Genomic DNA, 18707 nt, shown 5'->3' on the forward strand with positions numbered 1-18707 from the left:
GGGGTGTCCCGTGCAGCACTGCTGGGAAGCAGCAGCATTGCCTGTAGCTTTGCTGGAGGGAGCGGGGGTCAGCAGGGTGCCCTGCAGCAGGTCCCGTATGGGGACTGGAACACTACCACCACCCCGCTCCTGGACAAGGGCTTTGGGACCTCCCCACCGCCCTGCAGGTCACTGTGCTGCTGGGGGGCTGGCAGATTGGGCAGACAGACGCTCAGCCCTACACAGCCCTCGCTGGGGTGGGGGTGCCCCCCTCCAGCTGTCCTGACCCCAAAGCAGGGCCACAGGCCATGCCAGACCCAGCCGGGCAACTGGGGCTCGGCTGGAGCTTGGGAGTGGCGCTGGGGGAACGCGGGGTAACTTTGCGCTGGGTTGCGCCGCGTACCTGGGGCGTTGGACCTGCTGTTCTGAGGTGCAGGATCTTCTGCGGGGAGGCTGGGCTCTGGCTTTCACCCTGCCAGACCCGTTTGTGGTGGGGTCTGTTGCTGAATGAACCCTGACGTTTGTCCATCCGGAGGTGGGGGTGGAAATCCAGGGCAGTGCTCGTGAGCTTGATTTACATCCTTAATAGAAAGGACAAAGAAAACAGCGAGGAGTTTGGAGGTTTGCAGGAAAATTTTACATCAAAACTTCTCCTTTGGAGTAGGTGATGCTTCTGATCTCTCATACCTGCGGCCCTCCTGAATCCGCTGTCTGCAGGGAGGACCAGGAATAAGGTTATCCTGGAGCATCTGCAGCTGCCGGTTTCCGAGTTTCCTTGGCTGGAGCAGGTCGTGGTGCTGCTGCTCTTGGCTCTCCGAGTCGCTGCCAGTGCTGTGTGGTGTTTGTGGCTGGACCCGAGGGGGAGTTTTTCTGTAGGCTTGTCCTCGAGACATCAAAGGTACCAAGGGGAGCTGTTGTTGGCATCTGACTGTGAAGAGCTTAGTAAGGAAATAGAGAGAGTGACTTGTCTGGTGTGCTGGGAATACCCCTCTGGGAACAGTGCCTTTTCTGAAGTCTGATGGACTCTCTGTTCTTCCCTTACTGGGAGCGGGACACACTGCCATGCACAGGGAGCATCAAAAATCACCAAAGACCTTTTTTGACCTTTTTGTCACGTGCTGCTTTCCATCTGAAGCGGGGCAGGCTGGCAACCAGATGACATTTGTGATGAGTGTTTTGGTGTCAGACTTGACCCACCTTTTCTCCCCCCAGGGTTTCAGCCAAGGCTTCAGGGTGTGTGGCCTGTTTTCCTTTACCAACGTGAGCCAGGCAGGATTGCCTTGAGGCCAGCTTGAGGCTGACTGGCTGTTGGAATGTTGAATGTGGATCAGGAGAAAGCCAGATCTTTCTGGTTTTGATGTCAGATTTTCTTCTTCTTCCTTCTTTGGATTTGGTGGGGTTTTAATTGTCTGGGATGTTCATAAGAGCACTGGACGGAAGAGATTAATGTAGTCACATGGTTCATTTGATAATGGGATTAACTCCTTTTAACATATTGGCTTTGTCCTGTGATGTCTTGTGCCTTCACATCGTTGATCCGCTGACTTCCTTTGCAGACTCTTGTCCGAACAGGCAAACGCTGCCTGAACGTGTGTTCCTTATACCCTTTCAGAGCTTCTGCAGTCCCATGGCGAGCTACCTGGAGTTCATCCAGCAAAATGAGGAGCGTGACGGAGTGCGTTTCAGCTGGAACGTGTGGCCCTCCAGCAGGCTGGAGGCCACAAGGATGGTCGTCCCCCTGGCCTGTCTTCTGACCCCACTGAAGGAGCGTCTTGATCTGCCGCCTGTGCAGTATGAACCGGTGCTTTGTAGCAGGCCGACCTGCAAAGCGGTGCTCAACCCACTCTGGTATGAATTTCTTGGCTGGGGATGTTGAGAGAGGCTGGATAGCATCTGGTTTTTATCTGAACACCACTACTTCCTTATTCCACTTTTTCTCTGCCCGGTGCCTGGCAGCCTCTTTCATTTTGGTATTGTGGGTTCGTTAAAATCCGTGTGTGTCTAACGGGATGTGTGGGATGCCAGCCCGTTACTCGAACTGCTAGAAACGGAGGCGAGGGGGGTGCCTTTGGGGAGGCTTTTGAGGCAGACAGTATTGATTACACTGATGCTGTCCCCTGGGCTGTGATGTTCGCATGGTTTCCTGCTTCCTACACATCCTGCTGCTTGTCAGTGAGTTCAAGGGTGAGTACCAAGGTTTTCTTTGAAGTGTTGCTGAGAGTTTAAGAAGGGTAGTCTCAGTCCCCAAATCACGTGACGATTGTACATACTCAGAGCATGGCATTGGGCTAAGAAAAAAAAGGGAAGACAGTAAGAGGAAGTAAGAGGAGATGGAGCTCATGAAGTAAGACTATGGCCAGGCTTTACTGCACCAGCAGTTACAGGATGTAACGGGCGGAGGAGAGTAAACTCTTCGGGGCAGGGAACGGCCTATTTGTTAAGTGTTTGCGCAGGATCTGGGTGAGTGGCTCCTGCTGCTCTGGGCCTGGAGTTCTTGTGTCCTCCAGCTGTACAAACAGTAAGATGACCGAGATAAGCCCAAGTGTAGTGAAAGAATGATTAGGCCCAAGTCTTTGTCTGCCAAAGGCTAAGCTGCAGAGAGCTGTTGGTGGTCCATTATGCTGACAAACCTGGAAGTGGCAGGGCTGGGTGAGCTAATGGACTTGCTGGCAATAGAGTTAGAGCCTGAATCCCTAAAACTCTCATTGTTCAAGTTGGAATGTCTCATATTCTGTTTCTTCCTCAGTGCTGTGAAGCTGCGCTGTAAAATTGTTCTTACAGTTGTACTGATGCCTCATCTTTCCCTTGCAGCCAGGTTGACTATCGAGCCAAGCTCTGGGCTTGTAACTTCTGTTTTCAGAGAAATCAGGTAAGTTGGAAAACGAAGCAGCCCTTCCATCTTTTCAGTGAACATTTTATGGATGGCCTCCTCTGGCAAAGGATGTTAAGTATAAATTCCATTTTTCTAGGTCCCTTCCCTTGGCCTTTTGCTGAACCCAGGCCAGAGTACTTGCTAATGGTCCGTTTTACCTGACATCCTGTCTTTCAGTTCAGTTTTGCCAGTGATTTTACCAGCATGCAGGGCATAAGAAGATGATAAAAATGCTATTTTGTCCACCTGTTTCCAGTGTGTTTTTTGCACTTGACACTTACTGTTCGTGCTGAGTATGAAATTCACTAGTTTTGAGTAGACTTTCCTTGTCAGAAACTGTTGAATGGCTAAATGAATTTCAGCTGCCTCAGTCCCACCTTTCATTTACACTGGATTGAGCAGCCATCCCTGCTGCTGGCCACTTGTTTGTGCTTAGGAAAACAGCAGGAGAGGTCTCTTGTCATGAATTAATCAGGCTGGTACAGCGGTGGTAAACAAGTTGAACAACCATATCATGAGCAGGGCAGTGTTGTACTGTGGAGGAGGGGCCTACATTTCTGTCCTGCAACTTCCTTTTCCTAATTTTTTGTTCTCCTTCTTTCAGTTCCCTCCAGCATATGCAGGCATATCCGAAGTCAATCAGCCAGCAGAGCTTATGCCTCAGTTTTCAACAGTTGAATATATAGTGCAGGTAAATGAATCATAGGCAAGTTTGAAGCCTCCAGAATTGTCTTGTTTGTGACAGTTTATGTATGTATTAGGTTTACTTAAGATTATGCAAACAAATAACATTTCTGCAAGGTGCTTACAGTAGTCCTTGCTTTTTGTTGGCTGGAGGCATTATAAAGTGTCACCCGGCATGTGCACACACCTATTAAATCCATCTCTTTCCACATTAGCGAGGTCCACAGACGCCATTGATCTTCCTGTATGTCGTTGACACGTGCTTGGAAGAGGAGGACTTGCAGGCACTGAAGGAGTCACTCCAGATGTCCCTAAGCTTGCTGCCTGCTGAAGCTCTGGTGGGGCTTATCACCTTCGGCAGGATGGTCCAGGTTCATGAGCTGAGCTGTGAAGCGATTTCCAAGAGCTACGTGTTTAGGGGCACAAAGGACCTGACAGCCAAGCAAATACAGGTACGTTCTGTCTCTCTTAGGCAGTGGCTTGTTCCTGTTAGCTCTGTTGACACCACTGCTGGTCTTTCACGTGCTGGACCCTTGGGCAGGAGATTATCCCAATATCTGTCCTGTCTTTTTGCCTTTGTAAATTCCTTGGAAGCTTGTCCAAGATAGAGTTTGTGTATCTTGTGTGATGGACCCATTGATCCATTCCTAATGAGAGTGCAAGGATTAATAACTTCACAGATCTTAATGTATTTAATGTTGCAGTATTGCAGGCCTCAGGATATATTGCTTGACAGCAAATAACTTGTTCAGTGTTTCAATAATACATCTCCTCTGCCACCTCTTTACTATTCTCTAGGATATGCTGGGGCTTTCAAGGCCAGCTGTCCCCGTTCAACAGGGAAGACCTCTTCAGACACCGGAACAACCTGTTATTTCAAGCAGGTAAGCTGCACTAGCACAGCAGAAGAGCAGGGCATATGTTTTATGCCCCTCTGGGGTCATGATTCTAAACCTGGGTTTCCCAAGAGTAGTCTTTGTAAGAAGATTTAAATGGTCTTGTCTTGTCACAGTTATTTCCTACACCAAGTGATACATATGGATGGAATTTACTAGAGCTGCAGGCAATGGTAGTATCTTCTGTAGTATCTTGGTTTTGCAGTTGCAAGAATGTGATTGCCATTCAGGCTGGATTTCTTCTTGAAAAACATGGATTAGCTGTCTTTGGAAAACATACGCTCAGGAGTTGTTTGGAGCAAAGGCCTGTTGTTTTGATTGACATGCCAATGGGGGTCCTGATGCATAACACTCCTACATACCACCTCCTACCCCCTGACCCAGCAAGTCCAAAAAATGATTGACAGGCAAGCAGCGACCCCTGAACTGTAAAGCTGTATTTGCCTCTGTTGAATACAGTTTTCTCGTTCTGAGCTCCTCTTTTTCAGTGGCAGCTCTTGTGCATTTTGGTAGACTAAATCACCATTGAAGTTCTTTCCTATGCTTGACGTGACTTTGCCTTTGTGTCAGTTCCTGATGTCTTGCTTTGGTCAAGTTTTTTATTTTGCACATGCCTGTTACCTTGGAAAGTTTGGATGTAAGAAAGGAACATACCACAGGGCTTTTTGGTTCTGATAACTATCTCAGTGCAATTTATGTGTGCTGGGAACAAAGAGGAGCTTTCTTCTCTAAACTGAAAGGACTTGCAAGCAGGAAAACATTTCATTTGAATTTTTGCAGGTTTCTGCAGCCAGTACATAAGATTGACATGAATTTAACAGATCTGCTTGGAGAACTGCAAAGGGACCCATGGCCAGTGACTCAGGGACAGAGGCCTTAGTAGCTCTTTCGATTGCTGTTGGCTTGCTGGAGGTACTCTTGGTGCTGCTGTTCGAGATGAGCGGGTCAAAATAAGCACCTGGCAGTCCTTGCTGAGACGCGCGCGGGTGTCGGTCCAGCTCGGTCTGCGGCCCGGTCACGCTGGGCGGCAGAGCTGCAGTTTGTCTCCGCTGACGTGCGACATGCTTTAGCACCAGCTGCTGTAGGGTGGGCTGGGGGTTCACATGTACATGGTGAAATATGCAGGTGTTTAAAGGTCTCCCATTATTGTGCGTATGGCCATGTGGAGGTGAAACTATGCACTGGGTTTATCTGAGGGTCATCTGGATACAAGTAAAACGAACAGAAACTGCCTGCTTCCTGTTGTGAAGACATGAAGCTTGGCGTAGCTTGAGGCTGAACTTGGAAGTGCTGTGACTGTCAGGAAATGCATCGCTGTTTATCAGGGTGGCCTCTAGCAGACACAGGTCCCTAATGACGTTGCAGAAACACATGCAGGTGCTTCTCTAAAGCATTGTTGCCATTTAATCAATCTCTCCTTTTTTATTTTCTTTTTTTCCCCCGACTCTCTCTCTGACTAAAGTATTTTTATTTTAGGGCACATTTCCAAACACAGGGGCCAGAATAATGCTGTTTACAGGTGGGCCACCAACACAAGGGCCGGGCATGGTGGTAGGAGAAGAACTGAAAACGCCCATCCGTTCTTGGCACGACATAGAGAAGGACAACGCAAGGTTCATGAAGAAGGCCACCAAAGTAGGTGCTGGCGCCTGCTGGGTGTATTTGAAAGCCAAAACTGAATGTTGTGTCAGAACGCTAAATGGAGGGGACAGGACACCATACAAACATACACACACTGCTGTGTTGATAGCTGCCCCATGTCCTCCTCCAGGGAACAAACATACTCCATTCTCTCGATGTGGGAACAGTATGTCCAGATATTTGCATGGTTGTCCTTGAAGGGCCGGAGTGTGTTTGTGTACATTACATTGTGAGAATGGTCAAGGGAAGCGTAAAACTTACTTCTTCCTAGTTGTTTCTGCAGTACAGTCTTGTGCCTTCTCAGAGAAAAAAGTATTTCAGTGTAGTTTCTTAGCTGATGGTGGGTGAAGAGTTTGTTCATCAACATCATTTTATCTCCTTCTGGAGAGGAGCAAAACTGCCTTCCAAGAATCAGTCACGTCCAGAAAGCCTCCTTTGTCTTCTTGTCATATGAAACAACAGTTAAAATAGTATACATGTGGGACTTACAGCAGTCTTCCAGTACCTGAAGGGGCCGACAAGGAAGCTGGGGGGGACTTTTTACAAGGGCCTCTAGAGACAGGACAAGGGGTAACGGGTTTAAATTGAAAGTGGGGAGGTTTAGATTAGATATCAGGAAGAAATTCTTCCCGGAGAGGGGGGGGAGGCACTGGCACAGGTTGCCCAGAGAAGCTGTGGATGCCCCATCGCTGGCTGTCTTCAAGGCCAGGCTGGATGAGGCTTTGAGCAACCTGGTCTGGTGGAAGGTGTCCCTGCCCATGGCAGGGGGTTGGAACTAGATGGTCTTTAAGGTCCCTTTCAAGCCAAACCATTCTGTGATTCTGTGACGTGACGTGTCTGTCAGATGAGAAGAGGCAGTTTGACACCTGTAACACTCGCCAGAAAACCTTTGGGTTTCCACGGTGTTATCACGAAGATCCCATGCAACTCGTGCACTCTTTGTATTGGTGACATACGTCTCAAGCTCATCCAAGTGCAAGCATCCTAGGAGGGAGAAGCATGCTCCAGCAGAGCAGTATGAGCTCTTTAGTTACCACAGCCCTGGTAATTGCTTCATCTGTACCTTGCGTTTCACGTGTTGGCCTCAGCTGAGAGCAGTAGAAAAGTTGCCCTTTGTGGCGCCCTAAACACTGTGTGTGTTTTCCCCAGCACTACGAGACTTTGGCTAACCGCACTGCAGCCAACGGACATTGCATCGACATCTATGCCTGCGCCCTGGATCAGACTGGGCTGCTGGAGATGAAGTGTTGTGCAAACCTCACCGGGTACGTTCATAGTGTGAGAGCGTGCGGTTGGCACCTGTTTGGGTTTTTTTGAGGGGGAGAACGGTGCAGAAATCAGTTACGTTTGCAGTCAGGGCAAAAGAGTGAGGTTTTTATCATCCTCTTCTAAACTGGTTTGCATTTGCCAGGAATTATATGGCAAACCTCCCCTGATCCCAGTCCACGTTTCTGAAGTCTCAAAACAGCATGTGAATTAGCACTGCTGGTAGAAAACTTGATGTTCTGCTTTGAGAAAGGTATTCTAAAGCATGGTGCAACATGTCTTTTGCAAATGCCTTCTGCCTCCTTGGGACATAGCAAGTATCCTTCCCAGAATTTATGGGATAGAGATGCAGTGCTTCATGGTGTGTGCATAACTGATGTACTACCAGAAGAGCAGAGCGTCAGGCGTGGGGGATAGATGCTTTCCTTGTGTGGGCCAGATTTTCTCTGCTTAACAGCTCACCTGAGCTTTCTCCAGGGATTCTTGGCTTCCATGGATCTAGTTTTAACTGACATCTCTAAGGGGTAACTGTCTGTGTTGCATATTGCTGAAAACCTTATGGTCTCTGTGAGGGAGGCTGTGTGCTCAACCGGATCTTTTGGGGACTTGGCATGTCTTGCTGCCCATTTCTGCTGTGTCTGGGGAGTCAGGTTGTTTTGAGCAAACACAGGGCATGTGTCAACGATCACCTAATACTCAGTAAGCAGAAGAGAGATTGACCCTTTGGTTGTATTACTAAGCTCCATCTGATCAGGCCTGGGCTTACTGAGGCACCTGGGAGAGGCACAGCACAGGTCCATGCACCCATCCTCGTGCTGCAGGGCTGCAGCTGTCCTCTCCTTAGTGTGAGTGGTTCCAGCACTGCTTAGGGAACGCAGGCTGGGCTCTTCCCTGGGTTGGGATGTGTCTGACTGTTGGCACTGCAGTATTTTTAAGGCAGCTAAAGGGATGGCAAGAAAGAGAGATGGCAAGCTGGCGGAGATGGAGCATTAACTTGTCTGGCTTTGGAGGAGGCATCGATGAACCTGCGTTCCCTGATGTGAATTCTGCCTATGCAAAGGCATGCTCTGAAACAGTTTCTGCACGTCTTCACATGCATGACAGTTGGAGAGATGTATCCTTTGTGCTTTACGCCTAGTTCCCAGTTGCTTCAGTTCCCTTGTGTCATTTTTTTCTTTCCCAGAGGACACATGGTGATGGGAGACTCCTTCAACACTTCCCTCTTCAAGCAGACCTTCCAGCGGGTATTTAACAAAGGGTTCAATGGGGAATTTCGGATGGCTTTTGGTGCAACTTTGGACGTGAAGGTGAGACATCAGTTTTGTTGTGTGACATTAACTGAGAAATACAAGTGCTGTTTATTCAAAAGTTGATCAAGTATCTGTGGTGTAGAAAATTCTTCATGTTTGAGGTCAGCCGGACTGCCTGTTTTAATTTAAAAAAGCACCAACAACCAAAACCACAACTTTTTTTTCCTTATTCTAGACCTCTAGGGAGCTGAAAATTGCAGGAGCTATTGGACCATGCATATCCCTGAATGCTAAAGGGCCATGTGTCTCTGAAAATGTAAGTTTCTGACATGGAATAATCTTTAATAAAGAAATAAATAAACAGTGCAAAGTTTATGTCTAGTCCTGCTGTTCAGCTAGAATGTCAGAGTTTTCAAGGAGAAGAACAATTTGAAAACATCCCTAGGAAAAGACAGTCTTTCCTAGCCTAAATTCTTGTTCCTAAGGCTTTCTTTTAGCTGTATGCCCTTCAGTAGCTTCATTCAAACCCAAAAGATAAAAAGCTTGATAAAGACACAACAACTGCTTCTGACCAGGTTTTAACATAAGCTTGCCTTAGGTGCTGCTAGACAAAAATGCTGCTTTCTTTTTGATCCTGTGCAGGAGCTTGGCATTGGAGGAACGTCTCAATGGAAAATTTGTAGTCTGGATCCCAGCACAACTCTGGCCATTTACTTTGAAGTGGTAAATCAGGTCAGTCCTGAGTTCTCTTTTTTTTTGTTTTGTTTTGTTTGTTGTTGGTTTTTGTTTTTGTCGTCTTTTTTACACACCAGAGTATTTGTTTGTGACAGGGTCAGGAAATTCAGTGACACCGCCTGTGTGGCAGACGAATGGTTGCAAAGCAACCAAGTGTTTTGTGCCAAAGATATGGTTTCACAGGTTGTTTTCATATGCATAAGTTGCCTAATACTTTTGTTCTGTACAAAACCTGCGTTCTTTGTCTTCTTCCTATGGTATTTATTTAACAAGGAAGAGATTATCTTTCTGCCAGTAAGTGCTGTGGAGAATGAAAGTATAAATACATTCAAATTCTTGGAGAGTTGGTCCTCCAAGTTGTAATAACTCGATGACTCAGAAGCAACGTTTGGCTGGGGAAGTTTCTGAGCATGTGGCAGCTAGAACCTAGGAAGGCCCCCTGGAAGGAATTCTATTCCAGGGGTGTCTCTCTGTCTTGTCTGCTGTATGGGCTTGTTACTGTTGGGAATAGGATGGCGGACTCACGGGACCTTTGCTCAGATCTCTACTACCATTCTTACGTTCATTGCTATAGAGATGCTAAGTTGCTGCCATCCTTTGGGAACAAGCTGAGGTAGTGTCACTCACAATATTAAATGGGCCCAGCAGCATGTGACTCCGAAAACGGCTGCTGGAAAACACAGCACTAACAGACGTGTCTCTTTTTGCTGGTCCATCGCCAGCGTGTACTTATTCTATAATTGCTCATATGATGCCGTAGAGTTCTCTGCAGTGTGCAGAGTTACGGAAAAGCCCGCCCGTTTTGAAGGCTTACCTTGTTTCGTTTGCAGCACAACGCACCGATACCTCAGGGAGGCAGAGGGGCAGTGCAGTTTGTCACTCAGTACCAGCACTCCAGTAGACAGAAACGCATTCGCGTCACCACCATAGCCAGAAAGTGAGTATCTCGTGCCCGTTCTTCGGCAGATTGGCAGAAACTTCAGCTGCAGTCTGTGCTGGAATTTTTCCAGCTTTATGTAGCGCATGCTGGCTGCAGAGTATTTGGCACAGGGAGGATGAATCTGGTTTGGGTTTTGCTGGAGGTGAATGCACGTAGCACTAACCCTTTACTAACCCCATAGCTGGGCAGACGCGCAGAGTCAACTCCAGCACATAGAAGCTGCGTTTGACCAGGAAGCAGCTGCTGTGCTGATGGCACGACTGGGGGTGTACAGAGCTGAATCGGAGGAGGGACCCGATGTCCTGCGATGGCTGGACAGGCAGCTGATCAGACTGGTAAGACCAACAGGTTGCAGTTGGATGCATTCTTGATTTTAGTCAAAATGGTCTCTGGAAATGAAAACCCCAGTCTTTTTCCTGATTGACTTGCTTCATCTCTGTTCTCATCCCGGTCATGTAGTTGTAGCATGCGATAGCTCAGAAGCCAGTATGATCAGGGTATGTAAACATCCCGTCATGCTAAAATGGTTAAACCTGAGAATAAAGAAGTGAAACACAGCATAATGCAGGTGGGAGGGGACCTCTGTAGGTCTCTGGTCCAAACCCCCCTGCTCAGAGTAGGGCCAGCTTTGAAGCTAGAGCAGGTTGCTGCAGGTCTTCAGCTGAGTTTTGAAAATCTCCAAAGGGGGAGGTTCTCTTGCTTCTCTTGACAACCTGTCCCAGTGTCTGATCACAGTCGCTTTGCTTTTTTTTTTTTTTTTTTTTTTTTTTTTCTTCCCTGCCCCCATCAGAATTTCCTTTTCTCCAGTTTCCCATCGGGTAGCTGTAGACAGCGATATGACTCCCTGATCCCACTCTTTACCAAAGGCTTCTTCAGCCTTTTTACATGAGGTGCTCCATCCCCTGACCACCTTGGTGGCCTCTACTAAACTCACTCCAGTATATCCGTGTCTGTCTCGCACTGGGGAGCCCTGAGCTGGACACAGCATCCAGATGTGGGATCACCGGTGCCAAGTTCAGGGTAGTAATCACATCGGCAACTTCATAGTGTTTCTTGTTGGAATTTCACAAGCCTGAATTGCCTAACCCAGTTCTGGCTTTGTCCAAACACCCATGTGGAGTTCACACTAATAGATACGGCATATCAGACACGGAAGAACCAGGGTCCTCATCAAATAAAGATTTGAGCACCAAAACACACATGGGCATGCTGAAATGGTTGTGGAGTCATTTGTAGTTAAATTGCTAAAACCATCAATGCTTCTTATTTTTAGTGAAGCAGTTGAAAATGCCAGTCTGCTGCTGCTCTAGAAGGAAGTAGAGCTGCTGCAGAAGTGTTTCACAGTGTAGAAAGCAGCTTAGGGATAACGTAATGTCCCTGATGGAATGGAAAAAATTGAGTAATACTAGAAGCCTTATTTCTTTCAATCTTAGATAATTTCAAATCTAGATTTAATCTCAATTTAAATTTTCTAGTACTTGTTATTGTCACTTTCATGCCTTGGTTGCTTTGTTTAAAAACAACCAAAAGAACACCTTTCAAAAAAAAAAAAAAAAGGTTGTTAATTCCTTAAAAAGAAACCATGGGAGAGATAACCAAAGTATCCATTTTGCTTCCAACAGTGTCAGAAATTTGGACAATACAACAAAGATGATCCCAATTCCTTCAGATTGTCAGAATCATTTTCTTTATATCCCCAGGTAAGATCGGATTCAGGAGGGGAGAGAGATGCTTTGTTAATGTGGTGGGCTGGTCCTGTAGTTCAGTGCTGCAGATGACTGACAAGGGAAGAACTCTGTGGAGTTCATAAGGGGTAGGCTCCTCAAAGAATCTGCTGTTCAGAAAGATTGGACGTGAGTACAGAAGTTTTGGCAACTTGCTGACATTTCTTTTCTCACTCATCTTCCCGGTGCAGTTCATGTTCCATCTGCGACGCTCCCCGTTCCTGCAGGTCTTCAACAACAGTCCAGATGAATCTTCTTACTACCGTCACCACTTTGCTAGGCAAGATCTGACCCAGTCTCTCACTATGATCCAGCCCATCCTTTATGCTTATTCTTTCCATGGACCTCCTGAGGTGAGTCCCTGTTTAACAGGAAGAGGTGGATCAATCCAAAATAACAAGTATTCAGTCAGAGTAACGCTATTTCAGCAAAAAGGCCCCCATATATAGTTTTTTAATCAATGTCATTATTAAAAGATGAGATGGGGCAAATATGAATTGCCTTTTCAGTAAGCCTATAGCTTTGATTAAAAAAAAGCCAACCCCCCCTCAAACCCAGCCTCCCCAAACCCCCTTCTCCCTGCCAAGCCACAGCTCCCACTCCCCAGCATCCAGTGGCTATTGTGGCTGCCAGTATCACTTGCTTCTGTGCCAGAGGCTGCCATCTCCACTGTGTAAGTCAGCAAGCCTCAGCCCTTCCAGGTCATAATCTCCGACCAGCTGCTTGTTTTCAGTTGTTTATGCAGCAATGTTAAAATATGTGCAAATATTCACTGGACAGACTTGGATTCCCTTATACTGACAGTTTCCTTGAAAGGAGTGTGTCTGGCAGGAAAGAAACGCAGAAGCTGCTGGAATAACTTTCTGAAACCTTGGCAGCATTTGCCACAGTTCTCGTGTGATTCCTTATTATTCGTGAGAACCTTTTTTCAAGGGTATTTCAGATTAGACTTGGATAGCCACAGAAATTGCTTTCTCACATCCTGCATTTCACAGGGTCGCTGGTAACGTGCTGCTCCCTTCAGTGATGCTCTGCAGGGTGTTCACAGGGGCCGAGCAGCTGTTGGTAGAGCTGTGTCTGTAGGGCTGGGCTGAGCAGCTCTTTGGCCAACCATGAAGGTTGATACAGTTCTGAGGGCATAGTGGTGCCTGACTTTCCTCTTTATTTTCCCCAGCCAGTGCTTTTGGACAGCAGCAGTATTCTTCCCGACAGAATCCTACTGATGGATACTTTCTTCCAGATAGTTATCTACCTTGGTGAGGTACAGTGAAATACGTTCTCTTTCTCTGCACTCCTTCCCTCCTGCCATGCGTGTGGACAGTGTCACTGTGTGTATAAGAAGAGCTACTGGCAAATCCCACACTACCATAATGACATGCCGCCGGTTGTAATGTGATTACCACACGTTCTGACAACAAGAAAGTCCTACAAGAGTCACTAAGGATGTCTTCTGCACTGAAGAATAGCTGTCAGGTTAGCTTGGTTATGAAGATGGGCCCTTACCGTGCTGGGAAAAGGCCGGAGAAACTTGAAACTGAGCAGGGCAGAGAGCTGCAGTTTGATTTTTCTGATACGTGATATACTTGGGTCCTGGGTTTTGACACTAAAATGCTGCTGCTCTTAAAGAAATCAGTCATGAATTTTTCCAGTTTTTGCTTTTAAATACTGGGTGTTTGTGACAGCTGCTCCTATATTCCTTCCATCATGACTGAGAGAAGCGCTTAGGTACCAGCCCTTTCTAAACATCCAGATTTACACCAGTATGAAGAGCCTTGGCTTTCCAGTGCCTCCTCAGTATGCAGGTGTGTAGACCTGTGATTCAGTCCTGCCAGGTTTTGGGAGGGAGTGGTATGCGACTGTACCTGAGTGATAGAAATGTCTCACCCCCTGAATTAGTTACAGGGTAATGGATGAAGAGGAAGCTGGCTTTCTTCTTTGGAAATCTCCCTGTTCTTTGATGCCTTTTTTCCCCTCATATCTTTTATAATCATAGAATCATAGAATGGTTTGTGTCGGAAGGCCCCTTAAAGACCATCTAGTTCCAACCCCCCTGCCATGGGCAGGGACACCTTCCCCTAGACCAGGTTGCTCAAAGCCTCATCCAGCCTGGCCTTGAACACTTCCAGGGATGGGGCATCCAGAGCTTCTCTGGGCAACCTGTTCCAGTGCCTCACCACCCTCTCCGGGAAGAAGTTCTTCCTGGTGTCCAATCTAAACCTCCCCACTTTCAATTTAAACCTGTTACCCCTTGTCCTGTCACTACAGGCCCTTGTAAAAAGGCCCCCCCAGCTTCCTTGTAGCCCCTTCAGGTACTGGAAGGTGCTATAAGGTCTCCCCGGAGCCTTCTCTTCTCTAGTCCTGCTTGGGAGGTGACCCTCATGCAGTTTATTCTGCCTAAACATGGATTGGGGTAGTTTAAATAAACCCACTGTGGTTTATGGTCAAACGTTCCTATTGGTGAAAACTTTCTGGGAGACATTTGAACTCTTCCCTTTGTTTTTGAACTAAGCTACTTCATTTAATGACTGTTATTAGAATGCTTGAAGTGTCCCATGGTAGTTTGCTGCAGCTCCGCTGTTAGCTCCCGGCTTCACTCTGCATAGGATTTGTTCCCTTTGAGAAGTGAGCAGGGATGCCCGATTGACATGAACAGGAGTTGAACACTTGAGTCAACAGTGACAGTAAATCTTCCAGTTACCTTAAACAGTTTCTACCTACTGCTGCAGAGCAAGACACCCAGTAACTGGGTAAAACAGACACAGGAAGAGCTGAGTGTGTCACCTGTGTGTGTATAGCACAGTCGTCAGGTACATATGGTTACGTACCTTGGAAATACTGTAAGGCAATCGCTGCTTAATTTAAGACCGGGTCAGATTCAAAGTGTCAGTGATTTAGAAATGCTTTGTGTTTCTGTCTTGGCATGGGCTGAAACATAAAGGCTTGAAGATGATTTTCAACCAATTGCTCTTGCACTGCACAAACTGCTACCAGATTTTGTGTTGAGTGCCTGTTCTTAAATTCAGGGACAGAAGCTAAGTAATGTTATTGCCAAAGTAGTCAAAGCACACATCTGCCCTGTAAGCAGAAGTACATGTAACGCTGTGCTGCCTTAAGGTGTGCAGGTTAAAAAGGGGAGACTTGCAGACATCTCTACTGTCCTTTCATTTCTTTGTCCCGTTAATAGACTATTGCACAGTGGCAGAAAGCTGGTTACCAAGACTTGCCTGAATATGAAAACTTCAAGCACCTACTGCAAGCCCCCCTGGATGATGCCCAGGAAATCTTGCAGACTAGATTCCCAATGCCGCGTTACATCCACACTGAGCATGGGGGCAGTCAGGTAAGGAGGTTTATCGAGGAACTCTTTCCATTGTTGAATAGAGCAAACAGCTGTCTTTCTGCTTTACTAAAAGGATGGTTCTGTAAGTTAAATACGGTAGCGGTTTAGCTCTTCAAAGTACAGAGTTTGCATGTTTTCTCATGAGCTTTTACCATAGAATGGTTTGGGTTGGAAGGTACCTTAAAGATCATCTAGTTCCAACCCCCCTGCCATGGGCAGGGACACCTTCCACTAAACCAGGTTGCTCAAAGCATCGTCCAGCCTTGAACACTTCCAGGGATGGGGCATCGAGAGCTTCTCTGGGCAACCTGTTCCAGTGCCTCACCACCCTCTCCGGGAAGAACTTCTTCCTGATATCTAATCTAAACCTCCCCACTTTCAATTTAAACCCATTACCCCTTGTCCTGTCATGACAGGCCCTTTTACTACAGCTTTGTCTTTTAATAAGACATCACTTGCTGAATATGCTTTTGAAATCTGAAAATGAGGGGAAAAAAACACCAAAAAGCCATCTTAAACGTCTTTTTGTTCCCCGTAGAGGTCAGAAAGAAATGGTTTGGCTCTGTATCTAAACTTACCCAAGACATGGGGAGTGCAGCTGGCTTGCTAGGACAGTAAGTTATGCTGAATGATTGACCATCTGTTCCCTTATTCTCTATGCCGAATGAGGACAGAAAATTGTTCTTGGTTTTTCTCCTCTTGGAACTGCAGTTTTGCTGTGCTTGTCTGTGCCTGACTTGTTTGTGGCAGGGCAGAGGCAGGAACTGGTGCTCCAAAACAAAGATTTGGTATTAATTTTTGATGTGACAATGCTACGCTGGCCCTCCACTGACCTCCTTTCTAAGAGCGGATGAGGGCATGCGAGGCAGAGTGCTGGGGACCTGCCGTGTCGCATGGAACCAGAGCTGCCCTGCCAGGAAGCACCGCTGGCTGCGGCAGAGCACTCTGCCCTGTGGACCCAAGCTGTCTGTGGAGCAGGGCTGTTTCTGGACTTGAAACCTGTTGACTGTAACTACGTTAGTAACCTGCTTGCAAAAGCAGAGAAACATCACTCAGGTATCTAAGGCGCTACGAAGTCTTGAGGGAGCTAACAGGTCTGTCATTTTACACAGCTGCTTCTCTGATGTTTTGTCTTGTTAGGCCCGGTTCCTCCTGTCTAAAGTGAACCCTTCTCAGACCCACAATAACCTCTATGCCTGGGGACAGGTAAGCGATGGAAGAGCTGCCCATGTTTGGGAATACTGTTAAAACCTACACTTACCTATTTGCCTACGCAGTAGCCATCCTGCTTTACCACATGGCCACAAACTGTGAGCAGCTTACACTTGTCCTCTTATTTCTCACCTGCGAGCTTTTTGCAGACATCTGTGACTGGATTTGAAAATCTTACAGTGCTTTGAGGTTATTTCTGTGTACCAAAGGATCTAGTAATGGAATTACTAGCTGAGACTGCAATACTTGCAGCATTTTAAAAGACACAACTCATTTATTACATTAGTCTCTAAAGCTTCAACAGGTTAGATATTTATTCAGCCTGCTTATTCAAGTCCATGGTTGATAAGATAAACAGGTACTGGTGGGGAGCACTAGATGACAAGATGATCAGGATACAGCTTGTCAAGCCTGGATGACCAAACTTGTGTTCCTGTTCTTGTACTGAATCCCCCCAAATTTTTAGCAAAATCCAGTTGACTTTGGGGCTTTTTCTCAATGGATCCAAGGAATGGCTGTTCAAACAGAGGTGCTGCCACAACAGCTCAGTTCCTCGGCAGCTTGATGGCAGCAGATGAGTGGTCTCCACAGAGGGTGCTTTGCCCCTTGATCTCCCTTCCTGTATCCCACATACATGTGGGTCACAGGCAGACCAGGAGAATTTTGTGCGGTGGCCGCTACTGAAGGAAGCGGCTGATTTGATGTAGAATATGCTGTTACAGTTTCAGATGAGCTGATGTAGAAATTTATCTTCACCCTTCCCTAGGATTTAAAACTTTTAGGTCACAATGTATTTAGTATTCTGGGACAAGTAACTAGCATATGGAATACTAGACATTTATCCTTTCTTTACATTGTTTGTGTAGAGCTTTGAGCAGCAAAATTCCTAATGCTTTAGAAAGAACAGACTTTCTTTTTTTCCAGTAGTTGTGATTGCTCTAGAGGATAGTGTTAGTGCTATTGCCAGAGTGGCATCTTTCCACCAGGTATCTGTCTTTTGCAGGAAAAAAGGTGGTTGATTTGGCAGGCAGTTAGCTCAGAGTGCTGGCCTCTGTTGCTTTCAGTTAGTCATCAGTGTTAACAACACGATTTTAGGCTCATTATTAATTCATTTTTCTGCAGGAATCGGGAGCTCCAATCTTGACAGATGATGTTAGTCTCCAGGTATTCATGGACCATCTGAAAAAGCTGGCAGTTTCAAGTGCCTCGTGACCTCGATCTAACTGAGAACAGAAGAGTTACATACACTGATCATGCTGATGACAGAAGTGTAGCAATTTATTTGCATCTCCTTCTCGCTCTTTTTAGACTGAGGTTTTTAAGTGTGAAATGAAATAAATATTTGGGGAGAGTTTTGTACTTGGCCCTTCTAGATATTGTTATTTGTATCCTCTTTTGTCTATATTCTGTTTACGTTTTTCATACATTGTAATCGGAGCTAAGGGATGTTTTAGCCAGTATAGATTTTAAGTCTTCAGCCTAATTCTTATTGCTGTGTATTCTTAAAAGGTGTCTTTTAGCAACCAGGGACTGTACTAATTAAAACTGTGTAAGAGCATTACGGTTTGGTGGTATCCCTATTTCAACTGTATGAGCGATGGCCTATGTACCTTTAATTTTTGAAAACGTGTACACGGGGTATGTACATGCTATTGAATAGAATTTCGAGTAGCTCCTAAAGGCAAGACAGTGTAGAACAAGTACTGGATGGTGGAGAATGCTTTGACAGATGCAGGGAGGGGGGACACACGCACATCCCGTGGTTTGAGACAATGACGATGATGTGCTTCTGGGTCACCGTGAAGCAGGAACATGAGCTCCTCCGTTCTCTCGCTTCAGCACAGCGTTAGTAGGGTTGGGAACTCTCAGCACAACCGGCGATGGAGCTGTTGCTAACTGGGGGGCTGCACTGGCCTAAGGCGATGTCCCGGCGGGCGCCCAGGGCCGGCCTCAATCGCCTCATGCCGCCTGCACCGCGCCAGTCGCGGAGCTCCCGCGCAAACCCGGTGCTCAACCGCTGCCCTGCAACCCGCTCGTCCCTCTTCCTGCCGCCATCCTCACAGCGCACCCAGGCCCTGTGTTTTCCAGCGGCACAGGTTTCCTGCTTCCGCCGCAGTAGCGCTGCTCCCGCCCCGCAGCCAGAGCGCATGCGTGCACCAGCCCCCTCG

The 18707-nt window shown here is 46.9% G+C and overlaps 1 protein-coding gene across 1 annotated transcript; it reads left to right on the forward strand.

The window, feature by feature from the left end:
* The first annotated feature begins 1594 nt into the window (after nt 1-1594).
* On the forward strand, nt 1595-17911 carry LOC104509327 (protein transport protein Sec23A-like). Its single transcript, XM_010151224.1, is given in 20 exon segments — nt 1595-1827; nt 2791-2848; nt 3456-3542; nt 3751-3987; nt 4334-4419; nt 5212-5306; nt 5309-5343; nt 5908-6066; nt 7222-7337; nt 8522-8645; nt 8824-8904; nt 9231-9320; nt 10154-10260; nt 10445-10598; nt 11886-11963; nt 12179-12340; nt 13162-13248; nt 15172-15327; nt 16468-16533; nt 17662-17911. Coding segments are annotated over 20 exon segments (2289 nt in total). The 5' UTR covers nt 1595-1606; the 3' UTR covers nt 17752-17911.
* Nucleotides 17912-18707: the final 796 nt, after the last annotated feature.

Source organism: Eurypyga helias, unplaced genomic scaffold, assembly GCF_000690775.1.
Source record: "Eurypyga helias isolate BGI_N326 unplaced genomic scaffold, ASM69077v1 scaffold43404, whole genome shotgun sequence".
NCBI classification, from domain to species: Eukaryota; Metazoa; Chordata; class Aves; order Eurypygiformes; family Eurypygidae; genus Eurypyga; species Eurypyga helias.